The sequence below is a fragment of the Primulina tabacum genome, chromosome 14, assembly GCF_025594145.1.
Source record: "Primulina tabacum isolate GXHZ01 chromosome 14, ASM2559414v2, whole genome shotgun sequence".
NCBI lineage: Eukaryota > Viridiplantae > Streptophyta > Magnoliopsida > Lamiales > Gesneriaceae > Primulina > Primulina tabacum.
The window spans coordinates 4,480,857-4,498,720 of record NC_134563.1 but is presented as its reverse complement, the minus strand read 5'-3'; the positions used below and the strand labels follow the sequence as shown (position 1 = coordinate 4,498,720).

General features: G+C 40.3%; 2 protein-coding genes across 2 annotated transcripts; both read right to left on the bottom strand.

The window, feature by feature from the left end:
- Positions 1-10,670: 10,670 nt before the first annotated feature.
- On the bottom strand, positions 10,671-11,450 carry LOC142523702 (uncharacterized). The gene has a single exon (XM_075627435.1). The coding sequence runs from the start codon at positions 11,448-11,450 to the stop codon at positions 10,671-10,673; it is 780 nt and encodes a 259-aa protein (XP_075483550.1).
- Positions 11,451-11,461: 11 nt separating this feature from the next.
- Positions 11,462-11,842, bottom strand: LOC142523700 (uncharacterized). Its single transcript, XM_075627434.1, has one exon. It carries the CDS (start codon positions 11,840-11,842, stop codon positions 11,462-11,464), a length of 381 nt encoding a protein of 126 aa, XP_075483549.1.
- Between the last annotated feature and the right edge of the window lie 6,022 nt (positions 11,843-17,864).

The following is a 17,864-nucleotide window of genomic DNA, read 5'->3' as shown; positions in this document are numbered from 1 at the left end:
ATTATTTATAATTTAAAATTCAAATAAGACAGCTCAAAAGACAAAAATTATAAATCCGGTGCTTTTGATAGAATTATATCATGCATCAACTCTTTAAAATTGTGGAAATATCAAATTGCATTCATTGAGTGTCAAACATTTCTGATTATCGAGGGTAATAAACATGTTTATTGATGGTAATTTAATGTCTTTTTGAAACCCTTTTGAATCTCTCTTTTAATTTTCTTTGGCTATCTTATTTGAATTTTAAGAAGGCAGATAAAGAGATTTAATATACATACATACATATATATATATATATATATATATATATATTGATGCAACCCGGGCGAAATGGATGAGTCGGGTCGGGTACTCTGCCGGATTTGCTATCAAGTTAAAGGAAATATGAGTTGAGCGTCTGGACTGAACTTCTTTCCTTCCTGAGATTTGAGAGATCTGCGAACAAGAAAGTAACCACGTGAATGGGCGCCGGAGGGGTGTCCGGTGTGACCACTCTGATGCTTAAGTCAGCAGGGTACTCAAGCAATAAAACCAATGTAGCCAAGTGATGGCCGTGAGATTGGTGTGGAGAGTGGAAGTAAATGAGCAATAAATGAGAGTATTCAATGTGTGTGTTCAATATCTGAATAGGGAATAAATGCAAGTAAAGAACCTGTTATTTATAGTAGAGGATGTAATGATGACCTCGTTTTTTGTGTGTGAGCATTAATTATGGTAGGGTGGCTGATTATACCCTATTGTTCTGACATGTCAAATCGCATAGTAGTGACATCCAGCCTACTTGATTTGACCCACCACTTGCACTGATATCAGAGATAGGTCGGCTACATACATTCTGTTTATCGGCGGTATTAAATGCTTCCCTCATATCGAGGTGGCCCGGGTGGAATGCTTCCCGGGAAATAACATAGGAAACCGGACCCCTAACAGCCGGACGATCGGACTCCTCAGATACTCGCCTTCCCGGCTCCTGATGAATCCTCCATGCAGATTCTCCTTGACGACCTGTCTGTCCCACAGCCCGGGCTTCAAATGTTCCGGCTATCCTTAGGCTCCTTTGTGGGAATTAATAATCCGTTAATCCCGATTCCCGGGTTATCCGTACGACCCGGGAATAATCCATGCCCCTGATTCGGGCACTATTCTATATCTATGTCCCGGGTTATGGATAACCCGGGACATTATGGGGCATCATCAGTCCCTCCTTAAATAGTCGGGCTAGAGTCTTACTCGTTGTCCCGATTAATCATGTGTGCCCGACTAGGCAAAACAATTTGTCGTTTAATCTCTCGAAACGATAAAGATGTCGTCACAATCACTGATGCTGTCGTAAGCCCTAAAATTCCAACTTATCCAAAACGTTCCGTATCCCAAGGATAGTCATTGTGATATCTCGATATCTGCGCACGTCTTTTCGGCTACCTGGTACAACTTCCAATATCCATCCTGACCGTTCATGCATTCAAAGATCAACAGCTGTGATCAATTCCTTACTCCTATACATAGTAACCCATCTAATTTTCAATCATATTAGCAAATTATTACCCAAGCAGTATAATGGTTGGCGCAAGTAGCTCAAGGACTCCTGATATAGCTGAGGCTTGCAAGGAATCTGCTTTGGAGGCTCGAAAAGCTTATATGGAAGATGAAGTCTTCCATAAAATTCTTTGCTATTGGGAAGAGCTTCAGGGGCTGAAGTTTCTTTATGAAACTGGAGAAGCTACCACTTCCAGACTGGTGGCAAAGATGAAGAAATTTCGGGACCACTTGCACATAGCTGAGGGGTCGGACATCTTTACTGATGGACATGTCTACCAACTGATGCTTCGGAAGGAAAGGAAAATCCTCCACCAGATTGTTGATTCAGACAACTTCCTCAAGACTTCCACCGGTGCCTTAACCAGTTGGTTGAGAAAATGGGAGGCTGCTGTAGAAGATGAATATTTTGATGTAATCCGTGTTAATTTCTGTTAAGCGGATAATATGAAAAATATTTCTTCTAGTTCGTCTCTGTAGTTTATTTTCCCAGTATCTTTAAATTTCATCAGTTGATGCATATATCATGAATTGAATAACTGACAAAGCTAACTGACATTAGTCGAAGATAAATAACGGATAAACAATAAATCGAAATATCGGGACCTCTTATATCTCGGGCTTAGAATAAGGTGCCGCTGCCTCATATCGCCCGAGCTTAGAATAAGATGCCGGGGCCTCATATCGCCCGGGCTCAGAATAAGATGCCGGGGCCTCATATCGCCCGAGCTTAGAATAAGGTGTCGGGGCCTTATATCTCCCGGGCTTAGATTTCTCGTCGGTTAGGGTTCTCGGGTAGTCAACGGGGTGTCATTATGACGCATGCTTTTAGCATTTATATTGCCGAAAATCGTTTCATATTCCGAGAATCCGATAAGTCTGACACATTGATATTCGTGCACGTCATTTCGTCTGTTCGGCTCAACTTCCAAAATTAATCCTGAACGTTCATATGTTCATAGATCAATGGCTGTGATTAGCTCCCTCCTCCTGAATAAATGAGAAGGCGTTTCGATTGGTTTGAGACCTTCCGACTTCCTCAATATTAAATGTCACTTGTCTATAAATAAGACGATATAAATGAAATGTGAGTATCAGTCCAATATGTCGAGTTCAAGTGATTCCGATGCTTGCAGTAGTACGCACGTTCAAGTAACAAGCGAAATACGTCCTTATCTGGAGGATCTGAAGAGGACTATTGAAGAGTACATCTGGGTAAAGGTCATGTCTTCCTGGTATAAGATTCAAGATCTCAATAACATGCACCAAAATTGTTTGGCTCTTACTTGTGCGCAAAAAGCAGTAATGAGGAAATATAAGTGAGAGTTTGAAGTAGATCAAGTTGCAGATCTAGCTACCGATCAAGTTCTGTTGCATGCGATGCTGTGGAAGGAATGACATCAGCTGAACAAGATTTCAACTGCTGAGTCCTTTACCAATCTTCGAATTCATGAATTGACTGATTGGATAACTGTGTGGCAAGATTCTGTAGCTTCGATAATGGATAACATAACATGGCATCGAATATTTTCTTAATAAAATTTGTAATTGACATACGTTGTTTCTTTAATCTTCTGCAAATAAATTAATGTAAACTTAATAATATATAACCGATAAGTGAAACTGAAATGCCAGGACCTAATGTCTCCTGAGCTTAAAATAAAGTGTCGGGGCCTCGTATCCCCCGGGCTCAGCATAAGATGTCGGGGCCTCATATCGCCCTGGCTTATAGATAAGATGCCGGGCTCTTACACCACCCGGGCTTATAGATAAGATGTCGGGCTCTTACACCCCCCGGGCTTATAATATTTTGTCGTTTGGTTTTTCCAGGCAATTAATGCGATGTTATAATGACGTGTCCCCTACTGAAAAGTTGTCAGAATATGTACATATTTCGAGCAGATAAATGATCATGACGCCTCGATTTATGCGCATGTCTTTTCAAATATCCCGCCTAATCATGCCGCTCAATTTTCGAGGCTGATCTGGTCCGTTCGATTCGTTTTAGATCAACGGCGAGGATCATTCTCCTCCTCCTATATATAGTAGATGACTGATTTTTGAAAAATCACTTGCAAATCGAAACTTGTAGCGAAGCTCTGCCAAATTTTATCCTCAAGCTATTCCGATGTGCACTCTTGTTTTCCGGCGATTTCCACTACCAACTCTCCACCACCATTCTTAGTAAGTCCCCTCTTCCCTACTCTGTTTCTTCATCATGTCCAATTCCACCTCATCCACATCCGGTAAGAACGTCAGGGGTCGATCGGAGGATAACTCCCCGACCCCTTCTGAAACATCCGTTCACATCCCAATAGGTATACCCATTATTTCCTCCCGACCCCTTCCTAAAAAACAGGCCAAAGTGTCTTCCTCCCGACCAACCGGGACCTCGGGCAAGGGAAAAGAACAAGTAGCAGGGCCCTTGTGGTTTTCTACTGTAACTTCTACCCTTCGCCCGGGTAGTATAGAAGAGATTAGGTCTCTGGGTTCTATCTCATCCACCTATAAAATCAAAATCCTCGGGCCAAACGACCACCCGGACACCCCTCCTCCCGGCTTCCATACTTTCTTCCTAGAACAACTTAGGAGCGGGCTTCGCTTCCCGATTCCACCCCAATGCCTTTAGGATAATGGCAGCCACTTTTGTTTTGTTTCGCATGAAATCCCTTCTGATCAACTCCTATATTTTCCATTATTTTTATTCTTGCCGACTTAATGACGGGGTCTTTTCTTTCATGGCCCGGATGCATTATCGGTTTTTAACTGATATCCCTTCTTCTTTGAAGGGGTGGAAGACAAAATTTTCTTTTTACAATTTCCAACCCTTCCAACCTGTGCTCTGGGCTTTCTATCCTCTCTGCCCACTCAACCCGAGCTCCCCCGAGACTTCAAACTTCTTCCTCTCTTTACCCAGGTCTGGGATGCTTTGGAGAAACAGTTCTTCTTATCCTCTGTATTGATCGGGGGAAATAATCTGGTTCATTACGGGGTTGGGTCCCGGCCTGAAGACCCTGTAGACCAGATGATAGATGAGTTTGATCATCCCGGGTCGCAGGCTGGTAAACTACTTTCCTTGGTTTATGTATCTTTTGCATGCTTAACTGTCTGACATGTCGATTTATGATGCAGCCGAAGAAATGATCAAGGCGAGTTTTTAGGAGGCTGCTGCCAAAAGAAAGGCCGAGCAGAAGAAGGCCCGGGAAATTCAAGAGCAGGAAGAGCATCATGCCCGGGCGGAGGCTGAGGCCCGGGAGATGGAGGAGAACCGGGTTCGAGCAGAGACGAAAGCCCGGGAGAAAGCGATACCCATCCGGGAGGAGCCCATCTCCCCGGTCATTGAGGAAGACCAGGCGCCTCTTAATCATCGAAAGAAGAAAGCTACTATGGAGCCGGTCATCGAGACGGTGGCCTTGGAAGATGTACCCGAGGAGATCATCCGGTCTCCTCCACTCACCGGGTTGTCTGCTGGTCCATCCGGTGGAAGGCCCTGGAATCTTCCCAACATCTTCGGGGACGATGTCAGCTCGGATCTCGTGAAGATGATTCGGGGCCTTCTGTGCCGTGATGAGGTGGGGCATTTACAAGGGCTCCACCCTAACGAGATGCTATGCGAAGGAGTAGCCCGGTCCTTCTCTGTAAGTATCTCTACGTGTCATCATTTGATTTTATCATATTAATTTTTTCCTAACTTTCCATGTTTACAGGGTTTGCAGATGCTCATGGCCTCCTTTGAGCGAGTGGCTCAAGCTGCTAAAGGGCCCACACACAGGCCACCTCTGCCCGGGAAATGCATGATAAGCTTCAGGAGGAAGTGAACCGACTGAAGGACCTCCATGAGCATGTCTTGGCTCGGGAGAAGGCCTGCTGGCAACAGCAAATGGACCTGGACCAAGTGGAGCTTGCTGAGGCCCGGGCGGAGGCGAAAGCAGCAAAGGCAAAGGCGGAGTCCTCCCGCGTCCGGGCTGAGGATTTCCAGGCTGCAATAAGTCTCATGAAGACTGCCCAGGAAGATCAAATGGCCAATTTTCTGAAGTCCCCGGAGTTCAAGAAGATGTTGGCTGATAAAGCCTTTCCCTACTTCGAACAGGGCTTTAACAAATTCCTGGAGCAGTTTGAAGAGGCGGGTCTTATCCCAGCAGACCGGGAGGACTTTCCAGATTTGGAGAAGGCCGCTGCATCCCTCTTGGATGAGGAAGAGGAGAAGGACCAGGGTCAAGACCCCAAAATAGATTAGGATTTAGGTTTCTCTCCTTTTTTTTATATTTCCCGGGCTTCCGGGCACCTTGTAAATTTCTTCCCGTTAATGAAAATATTATGCTCTATATTCCTTGTGTTTGATAATTTTGAGTGAATACTTTGCTTTAAATACCCTTGTAGATTTTAATCAATCTTCTCCAAACACTTTTAAATCGGGATATAATCCTTGATCTTTGAAGAATGATCAGGGTGCGAGTCTCCGGGCCAAGGTACAAGTCCTTGGATTTGAGATGACCGGGGCGCGGGTCCTCGGTCTTAGGAGATGACCGAGGTACGGGTCCTCGGGCCAAGGTACGGGTCCTTGGACTTAGTAGATGACGAGGGTGCGGATCTCTGGGCCAAGGTACGGGTCCCTGGACTTAGTAGATAACAGGGTGCGGGTCCCTGGGCCAGGGTACGAGTCCCTGGACTTAGGATATGACCGGGGTACGGGTCCTCCGGGCCAGGGTACGGGTCCCTGGACTTAGTAGACATTTTTTCCAGAACAATTTCTTTATTTGATGTAGAAACAGTAGATACAAGTGCTTTTAAACATAATACTTCTTTAAATGAAAAGCATTCCACGGTCTCTTAAGAATGTGTCCCTGAGGATCTTCGAGGTAATAAGCTGCCCTGAGCTGAATCTTCGAACTATTTGGAAGGGTCCTTCCCACCTCGCTTCTAATTTTCCCACATCACGCACTGGCTTGACCTTCTTCATAACCAAGTCCCCTACTTGAAAATTGCGCGATTGAACATGCTTGTTGTAAGATTTCATCACCCTGGCTGCGATAATCTTCCATTCGAATGGCTGCCCGGTCCCTTCTTTCTTCAATAAAATCAAATTCAATGGCCCGAAATTGATCATTGTTGCTCGGGTAAGATTCTACCCGAGTAGAAGATTGCCCAATCTCCACAGGTAGGACTGCTTCTGAACCATAAACAAGACTGTAGGAGTTTCCCGAATAGTTGTTCGTGGTGTAGTTCGATACCCCCATAATACACTCGGCAGTTCTTCCATCCAATCTTTACCTTTCCCATGGAGCCGGGCTTTCAATGCCTGAACAATGATTCTATTAATCATTTCAGTCTGGCCATTAGCTTGAGGGTATGCTACGGAGGTGAAAGATTGAATAATCTTCATTTCTTGACACCATGAAATGATTTTCTTTCCTTGAAATTGTCTCCCATTGTCTGAAATCAATTTTCTCGGGATGCCAAATCTGCAAACGATATTCTTCCAAAGAAACTTTCATGACTTCATCCTCAGTAATCTTGGCTAAGGGCTCGGCCTCTATCCATTTAGAGAAATAATCCACAGCCACAAGAAGGAACTTTTTCTGTGCCCGGGGTATGGGAAAGGGACCCACAATATCCAAACCTCATTGGTCAAAAGGGCATGATACGGAGATTGGTTCCATACTAGCAGCTGGGCGATGATGAAAATTGGAATGGTGTTGACAACCCTGGCATTTTTGAACAAGTCGGGCAGCATCCTGATTCATTTGGGGCCACCAGAATCCGGCCAAGATAGCTTTTCAAGACAGAGCAGTCCCACCGAGGTGTTCACCACAGCATCCTTCGTGTATTTCCCGGAGGACATACTCCACCTCATCTTCTGATAAGCATTTGAGTAATAGGCCTTGATATGATCGTCTGTATAAAACATCATTCAAAAAGACGAACCTGGGCGCTTGTTTTTTAATTTTTGTGGCTCGGGCCCGATCTTCTGGGAGCTTGCCATGGACTATATACTCAACGATATGAGTCATGCACGAGCTTTTCTGGACTGGGGGTACTTTTTCATCAGTAGAGAGCATCAATCGGGTAAAACAAAGAACTTCCCGGGTGCTTATTTCTGTCATGGAAGCAGCCAATTTGGCTAAGGTGTCAGCTTCTGCATTTTCTTCCCGGGGAATTTGCTCGATACTCCAGTCGGTCAGAGACGCTGCCCGGGCAGTGATGAGCCCTAAATATTTGAGCATTTTTTCGTTCTTGGCCTCAAATGTTCCCTTTACCTGCTGTGTAACCAATTGGGAGTCAGAATAAATAATGACCCGGGAAGCACCGACTTTTCGGGCAGCCTGCAACCCTGCCAAAACAGCCTCATACTCTGCTTCGTTATTGGTGAACCTGGAATCAATCCTCAAAGCCAGCTTGATTTTCTCTTCTGATGGGGAAACCAGGACCACCCCCACTCCACATCCTGATAAATTTGATGCACCATCAACAAACACCCTCCAGACCTTTTCTTCTACTGGTTGAATCATTTCTATTAAGAAATCTGTCAATTCTTGGGCTTTTATAGCAGCTCGGGGTTTGTATTCAATGTCATACTCCCCGAGTTCCAAAGTCATTTAACCATTCTTCCGGAGACTTCGGCGTGAGTCATGATCCTCTCGAATGGAGAGTTGCTGAGGACCACAATGGGATGTGATAGAAAATAAGGCCTTAGTTTCCGAGCAGTCATCACCAGGGCCAATGCTATTTTTTCCACCTCACTGTATTTTAATTCTGCTCCTCGAAGGACATGACTGACATAATATATCGGTTTCTGATCGGCTCCTTCTTCCCGGACAAGCACAGAACTAACAGCAAATTCAGTAGCGGAGAGGTAGACCCATAATTTTTTCCCGGGCTCGGGCTTGGCCAGAATAGGCAATTCAGCCAGATGTTTCTTCAAGCCTTGAAAAGCCTGTTCGCATTTGTCGTCTCAACCAAATTTTTGCGCTTTTCTCAGGACTTGGAAAAATGGATAACTCCGATGGGCAGATCGGTAGATGAAGTGTGACAGGGCAGCAATCCTCCCGGTTAACTTTTGCACATCTCGGACAGATTGAGGAGAAGGCATGTCCATTATTGCTTTGATTTTTTCAGGGTTGACTTCGATTCCCCTGTCAGTTACCAAGAAACCCAAGAATTTACCACTTCTGACCCCAAACACACATTTGTCCGGGTTGAGCTTTATTCCGTATTGCTTCAAAGTGGTGAATGTTTCAGCTAGATCATCAACAAAGTGGGAGATTTCCCAGGTCTTGATTAAAATGTTGTCCACATACACCTCAATATTCCGACCTATTTGCTTTTGGAAGACAAGATTCATCAGGCGTTGATATGTAGCCACTGCATTCTTTAATCCAAAAGGCATAACAACATAGCAGAAGGTGCCCCCGGAGGTGATAAAACTGGCTTTATCTTGATCTTCCAGAGCTAAGGGGATTTGGTGATATGCTACTACTTAAATAATAATTCACCCAAGTGTAGGTTGTCTGCAAGTAATATAATTCGTAAGTACGAGATCGATCCTCAGAGAGGTTATTTTGAGTTTAAATTTATTAATTTATATATTACCAAATGCAAGAATGAAGTTTACAAATTATAAATTTTGTCAAGGCTTGAGGATTTATTCTTGGTTTATGTAATATTGTTTAACTAAAAGTAAAACAAAAGAAACCACCATAAATAATGGTTCCAAGAAAATTAAACACACACATAATATAATATAGTTCCCACTATAGAAAATACCGAATTAACCGATATTTTATATATGGTACCTATGATTATAATTATGACTATATAAATAAATAATTGCATAAAGTAAATGTTAAATTAAATCATTATATTTCATTTAGAACAACCGGCAGAGCCACGCTATTGCCTAAATGAAATATATTGATTTAATAAGTTAATTGCGGTAAAGTAAAAGTTAGTTGCGATAAAGTAAATATTAGTTGCGATAAAGTAAAAGTTAGTTGCGAGAAAGTAAAAGTTAGATGCGAAAAATAAAAGTTAGTTGCGATAAAGTAAATGTTAGATTGTTAGATGTTAGTATTAAATCATAATATTTCATTTAGAACAATATATATATGTATATATTTATATAATAATATCATAATATTTCATTTAGACGATAGCGTGGCTCTGCCGGTTGTTCTAAATGAAATATTATGATTTAATAAATATTTATTGTATCAAAATTAAACAACAAATCAAGATAACCACTTTAATGGTATCAAGCATTTGATGTAAATTGATACCAACAAATAATTCATTTTTATACCTACAATAATAATAAGTTAGCTAAATGAAAAGAAATAAAGAAAGAATATACAAAATATAAACAATCTTACTTCACCAAGAATGCATCCTCTTCACCTTGACATAATAGATTTAGCTTGCCATAAAATTACTTTTGATCAACACTAAAATATCACTCATAGTTGAGAACATGAAAGAAAATATATTGGAACTTAGAACTTTGATACATACTCACACTATATTTTACAATGAGATAGAATGATTCTCAAGCTAGCACAAGGCCTCTATTTATAGGCCAAATGAGAGAAAGGGTCAAAATTTTTATTAATGCCATGTAGTTGCAATAGTATTCTTTGTCTCCTCCAAGTTCAATTCCATGTCTCTTATTTCAATGCTTTGTTCCATGACTTTAATCACCGAATTTGACTCTGCTCAAAACGGCAAACATGTGGAGAATTGTCTGTAGATGAATTTGGCCACTTGGTTCACCTCATTTGGTTAAATATTGAAATAGTTATGATATTTTTACTATATGCTGGTCATAGTAAAAGTAAATTTGTCCTCCTTTTGATATTTGCACAATTTGATCATCTTAAGGATCTTTTTAGGCAATCATGTCTTCTGCAAAGTTGTAGATAATTTCTCAAGGATTCCGAACATGTTTGAGTCACCTCCATTTGAATTTTCTAGCTTGAGTTATCATTATTCTACCAACACGTAGAAAACCTGAAAATAAAACATATTTAGTAAGACAATTAAATATAAACAAACAATACTAAAATAACATAATTTTATAATTTTAATGAAACTTAAATTTTAAAATACAGGTTTTAACATATAATAAATTATTAATTTTAAGTTTCATCATGATACCCCTGATATGCATCCAGGAAGCTTAATAACTCGCATCCAGAAGTGAAATCTACCAGCTGATCAATCCGGGGGAGTGGATAGCAGTCTTTGGAGCAGGCTTTATTCAGGTCCCTGAAATCAACACACATTCTCCACTTCCCAGTGGATTTCGGGACGAGGACCACATTTGATAGCCAGGTAGGGAATTCGACTTCCCTGATATGCCCGGCCTTCAGCAATTCTCCCACTTGTTCTTTAATTACTTTATCTTTTTCAGGGCCAAAGTGCCTCTTCTTTTGCTTCACGGGCCGGGATCCCGGGAGGATATTCAATTTATGCTCGGACACTTGGGGCGAGATCCCGGTTAGTTCCTGTTGAGACCAGGCGAAAACACTAATGTTAGTTTTTAAACATTGCAAGAGATTTACCCGGGTGGACGTGCTGATGTCCCGGGCCACCCGGACGTGCTTTCCTGGCTCAATTTCCACCATTTCTTGCTCTTCTTCAGCGACAAAATGCACCTCTCTCTCCTTAGCCCCTTCTTCTTGCCATTCTTTCTCCTCCCCTTCCCTCCTTGCCTTCTTCTGATCTACCCGGACGGTCTCCCCGTAACACCTCCGGGAAGAGAGTTGATCTCCCTTGACTTCCCCGACCTGTCCTCGAACTGGAAATTTAATTTTCTGGTGATAAGTAGAGGCCACAGCTCTCATCTCATTCATAGTTGGCCTCCCCAATATGATATTGTACAAGGACGAGGCATCCACCACTGTAAACACAGTCATCACAGTCTTCCTCAAAAGTCTCCAGTTCCCAAAGTCAGGGGCAGGGTGATTTCCCCTTCAGGGTACACAACATGTACAGCAAAACCAAACAAGGCAGTCTCAACCGCCTCTAATTGATATTCATGTAAATCCATTTGGATCAGCGCCTCCTTAAAGATGACATTGACAGAACTGCCATTGTCAACAAATATCCTCAACGCATCATAATTAGCTACTCGGGTCTGGATGACCAGAGCGTCGTTGTGGGGTAGACTAACTCCTCTGAGGTCCTTTGGCCCAAAGATTATTACTGGCTCGTCTCTCCTCCCTCCATCAACCTCCAAACACTCCCTCCTGCTCCTTGCTTTCCGGGCCCGATTGGAATCACCATCTGTGGACACTCCCGAGATCATTTTTATTACTCCTCGGCTTGGGGAAGGGTCCTTCCTCTCAACTTGTCTGTTCCTTTCTTCTCGGGAACTTGTTTCCACCCTCCTGCTTCCACTCGGGATGTCTGCTGACTATGGAGGAATATTCGGTCCGGGACGTCTAGACAACCAAGGTGGCTGTCTAGACTTATCTCGAGGGGGATGGGATGCTGGCATAGGATGCTTACTGGATTTCTTCCTTAGGGTCCGACATTCACTGATGTTGTGAGAACAATCTTTATGAAGGGTGCAGTACCCTCTCTGCTCTGGCCTTGATGCCCTCGTCACTGGATTGGGAAGCGGGGCTACATCCGAGCTGCATTCTTGAATCTCTCGATCCCGGGCAATTCTCAAAGGTACATGAGAGAAATGTCCCGGGCCACTTTTCTTGGGAGCTCTTTCTTCAGGCCTGACAGCCCGGTCTCCTCTGGTTCTCTTCAAAGCTTCTCTCTTTTGGTTCTGCGCCTCTTCCATATTAATGTATTTTTCTGCCCGGGACAAGAGATCTTCAAAGTTCTCAGGCAATTTTTTGGTCAAGGATCGAAAGAAATCCCCTTCCCACAGCCCCTTGCGTGAACGCGATGGTTTTCGTCTCGGGTGCACAGGCCGGCACATCCAGGGCCACTCGGTTGAATCTTTTGATATATGCCCTTAGGGTTTCATCTTGTCCCTGCTTTACTTCAAACAAGCTGAAAGCAGTTTTCTTGTACTTCTTGCTGCTGCTAAATTGATGCAAAAATACTTTTTGGAAAATCTTCAAAGCAATTGATGCTTTGTGGTGCCAACCCTTCGAACCATCTTTGTGCAGAATCGACCAGGGTAGTTAGGAATACTTTACACTTGATTTGGTCCCCATATGAATGCAACATGGCCATGTTTTCGAAGCGAGCAAGGTGCTCCTAGGGATCAGAACTCCCATCATAGTCCTTGATTTTGGCTGATTTGAAATGCCCGGGTAGCGGTTCCCGGACGATGACATCAGAGAATGGACAACCCTTCGCAACTTGAATACCGCTCTTAGAAACAACTTGTCCTTCCAATGCCTTCACCTTCTTCCTTAATTCCTCCAACTCCTCTGCCACAGTTGGAGATTTAGATCTTGCACTTGATTTCTTTCCTCCTCCCTTCTCTCCTCCTCCTGAGGTTGCTCACGTTGCTGCTCAGGATGACTGGAATGATGAGTAGGAGTCTTCTTTGCCATGGCCATCTTAACAGCATCAGTTATAATCTTGTTTAACTCCTCGGGAGATAAATGGAATGGTGGGCTGAGGACCATTAGGTGGGGGGCCACCTGCACCAGAAAGACGAGTATTGTTCTCATCCTGGACTCAAGAAGTGTCTTGGTTTGCTCTTCTAGTAGGAGCCATATCAACGCCTTAGAACTCAGATTTCCCACAGACGGCGCCAATGATGCAACCATGGCGAAATGGATGAGTCGGGTCGGGTACTCTACCGGATTTGCTATCAAGTTAAAGGAAATATGAGTTGAGCGTCTGGACTGAACTTCTTTCCTTCCTGAGATTTTAGAGATCTGCGAACAAGAAAGTAACCACGTGAATGGGCGCCGGAGTGGTGTCCGGCGTGACCACTCTGATGCTTAAGTCAGCAGGGTACTCAAGCAATAAAACCAATGTAGCCAAGTGATGGCCGTGAGATTGGTGTGGAGAGTGGAAGTAAATGAGTAATAAATGAGAGTATTCAATATCTGAATAGAGAATAAATACAAGTAAAGAACCTGATATTTATAGTAGAGGATGTAATGATGACCTCGTTTTTTGTGTGTGAGCATTAATTATGATAGGGTGGATGATTATACCTTATTGTTCTGATATGTTAAATCGCATAGTAGTCACATCCAGCTTACTTGATTTGACCAACCACTTGCACTGATGTCAAAGATAGGTCGGCTACATACATTCTGTTTATCGGCGGTATTAAATGCTTCCCTCATATCGAGGTGGCCCGGGTGGAATGCTTCCCGGGAAATAACACATGAAACCGGACCCCTAACAGCCGGACGATCGGACTCCTCAAATACTCGCCTTCACGGCTCCTGATGAATCCTCCCTGCAAATTCTCCTTGACGACCTGTCTGTCCCACAGCCCGGGCAACAAATGTCCCGGCTATCCTTAGGCTCTTTTGTGGGACTTAATAATCCGTTTATCCCGATTCCCGGGTTATCCGTACGACCCGGGAATAATCCATGCCCCTGATTCGGGCACTATTCTATATCTATGTCCCGGGTTATCCATAAACCGGGACATTTGGAAGAAAATTAATATGCATTATTTTTTTCAAATTATGGTAATCTCGAAATAAGATACATTTGGGTCAAATATTTATGATTACTAAATGGTAATTTAATGTCCATTGTAAAACTTTTTTTAAGTGATAATTTTTAATATTCAACCAATTTTTTAAAAAAAATTTAAATTAACTAATTAAATATTATATTTTCTTTTTAGTAAGCAATTTGTGCGAGAATTTTCCTATTTTGATAAAAACTTTACTTATAATATATATATATATATATATATATATATATATATTGGACACATATTTATAGTCTCGATATACTTTTTTATTCAATGCACCAGTTTCGTGTCTTAGACAATTAAATGAATTAAATTTAACTCATAAAACATGTTACATAAATAAAAATAATAATTAACTCATCCATAGTGAATGCATCAATTCAATTCACAAAAGTGAATTTATTCCAACAAGCCTTGTGGGACACTAGGGCTTCTCTAATAAGTCGTCCGTTCGAGCAAATTATATTTGTAACAGAAACAAGTGAATTATATAGTTTTTTTATTGGTGACTTTACTACATAGCAAGTTTTGTGATGCTAATTTGTAAAACCTAGCTATATTACTCTATCACAAAAAGTCATATGAAACAATCTCATCGTTCAACTATATGATATGCATCTGTAATCCGACTTTACTCATGAAAATATTACTTTTTATGTCTGAATTATTATTTTCACAACAAAAGTATATTCTTTTGTTAGTTGTAAAAAATATTATTTAATATAAGAAGATTTGAGTGAAAAATATTTTGTTCGTGAAAAATATTATTTTTTCTGTTGAAAGTATTATTTTTTACTGCAAAATTAGATTTTTTTCGTTTGTCATGATATATTGTTTAATATATACTGATTTGAATTAAAAATATTGTTTTTTGTCAAAAATATTATGTTTCACGACACATATAGACTAGATCAATATGTCTAAGACTAATCCACAGGCGATCTACTCTTATTTGGAGGCATTTATGTATTTTGTTTTTGTTATGATAAATATTTTAAGATTCTCGCACTTTTTAGTCGCATAGTACGTGACAATTATGAAATATATTTCTTGGTTTTATTTTTATCATTGTATGCTCATTATATACGTACGATTTTGATAGTGTTTTCAAAACTAATATTTGTACTCTATCCATTAACAAAAAACAATTTTTTTAAAAAAAATAAAATCTTCTATAAATGCCTGGAACACATTTATGAAATAAACATATTTCATACGCTAAAAGGACGTGCGGGCAGGGATTGCAATAGGACCATTTCAGAAAAATCCGTAGCTTTTTTAAGAAACATTTCACGTGTTTGCTTTTCCCATAGCATTAAGCTTTCTTGCATCGATCTTTTCAGGACATAAACCTTGGAATATACCTTTAAACATGCATGTGCTCACTTTTTGCTCCTAATTTATAAATTTATCAAAATGAATAAAATAAAAGGATCTATGGAAAGCAAATACTACCTTTAAACGACATAAACTTTGATTTCTGTTTAAATCAAACATTCATTTTCCATAGTCCAATTAATGGTTTCTATCTCACCCCAATTTTATAAAGACATTAAAATTTTATTGTATCATACAATAAATTTTTACAACTTGATTTAATAATTTCTACTAATCGAATCATAAAGAAATATGGTTGTGTGGTAGGCAAAAATCTTGATTATTATAAAGAGTTATTAAAGAACGACAAAAACTTGTGTGAGACGATCTCACAGTTCGTATTTTGTGAGACGGATCTCTTATTTGGATCATCCATGAAAAAATATTTTTTTATTGTGAATATCGGTAGGATTGACCCATCTCATAAATAAAGATTTGTGAGACTGTCTCACATACTCTTAAAGAACCACCTAAGTAGAATATCCTTGTATTTCAATTTAATTTTCAAATTTTGGTCAGCAATTGAAATAAAGCCCAAGTATCATTCAGTTGATTGGTATACGTGCCATGATGATATTGCCAACCTCACAAATGAAATGTCAAGCCCAAATTATGGATTAGCTATTACTAAATGTTTGGTCTCAAACCCGATTCATATACTTCTAAGTTTAAGCATTCTATTATTCATGGGAGACATGGTCTAACACTAGTTTATATCCAAAAAAAAAATTCCTAGAGGTGTGATCTATGCATTTAAGAAGGAGACAAAATTAATGAGTTTGATTCACTTCCAACACTTTTTTTGGTCGAGGCTGCAGCATATAGTTTGCTTAATATGGTTTATCCAGCTGGCGTAGTTTTGCAGGTTATTGGGTTAAGCTCGAAGATAGCGGCTTCTGCTTTCCCGTAAAAAAAAAACAAAAATATAAAAAAAACAAAAATACAATTTTCAGATTGTATCCAAAATTGTAATAAAAGAAATAGAAACTTTAATTTTTCGAAAATTACAAAAAAATTCTCGATTTTCTTATATAAATTGCAAATATACAACTCAGATGCAATTTTTTTTCGAGGGATTTAGGGGTGTAATTTAATAATAGTAAGTTAAAATCGGACAGTTTCTCTTTATCTATTCTATTTTATTAAGGTTGAGGACATGATAGTAACCACCTAGGAAGGACACCAACTTTTTCTTACAACTTTACCCTTATATGATACTTATATTACACTTTTGTTTAATTTTTTTTTAAAAAAAAATTCAATACGCACTTTTATTTTTATTTTTTTATTTAAAAAATTCAAATATCAATTTAGTCCCTCCATAATTTGTCAAATTTCAGTTTAGTCCATCGATAATGATAAAAAAAAACTTTACACACACGCATTTTGCGTATGCAGAATAACTAGTATATATAAAAATTGAATGTGGTAAGACCACTTGAACTGGATGTGGCTCTCCACCTTTCTTCTTGATTTTACACAAAACAAAAAAAAAAAACCAAGATGGAAAAAATCTCTCTTAATTTTCCTTGCACGAATTGAGTACATCTATAATGGGAAGTTGCCAAACCCGAAATTAGGCCAACAACCACAACTTAACCCTACACACAAGACCCTAAATTTATATCCCTGTGGCCGTTGGGTGGGTTCGATTGGTTCGAGCCATCTCCAACATGACCCGATCGATGCGTGAGCCACACAAAGTTTTGTTCGTATCTGGGTGGTTGCACGTGTGTGGGTGGAATCGAACCTTTCTGGTGGAACCAATTTGCGGATCGATGTTCCCTTACCAACAGGCCGTTTAACTCTTTCCTTGGAATAATGCAATGAGACAGCGTGAGATAATGGGACAATATCATGCTTCCACAGATGGATCGTGTCTTAACGGGGACACAAAAAATACCTATCTTTTTTATTATTATTTATATGTAAATTCACTACGGAATCATTAATCTGTTTGATTTTTTTACATTTCTTTTCCAAAAAAACAGCTATGGAGCCGTAGACTAATTGTTTTTTTGTCCGACAATCACACTAATTTTTTCTTTCAATTTTATCCTTATGTCATTGGACATGCTTGAATTATTTCATGATTTTAACAACGTAACGTGCTTCGTTCAGAATCAATTGTTTCAAAATCTTTCGAATTAGAGGTTGAATGACCTCCGACAATTGCAGGCTCAAGCCTGAGAATAATAGGAAAAACAAAATAAAAAACAAATAAAATTTGGGAATGTTGATTTGATAATTACTACCAAATTAAATAACAAGAGCTGGCTAGTACCAAAAAGACAGAAAGAACTTCAGAATATTT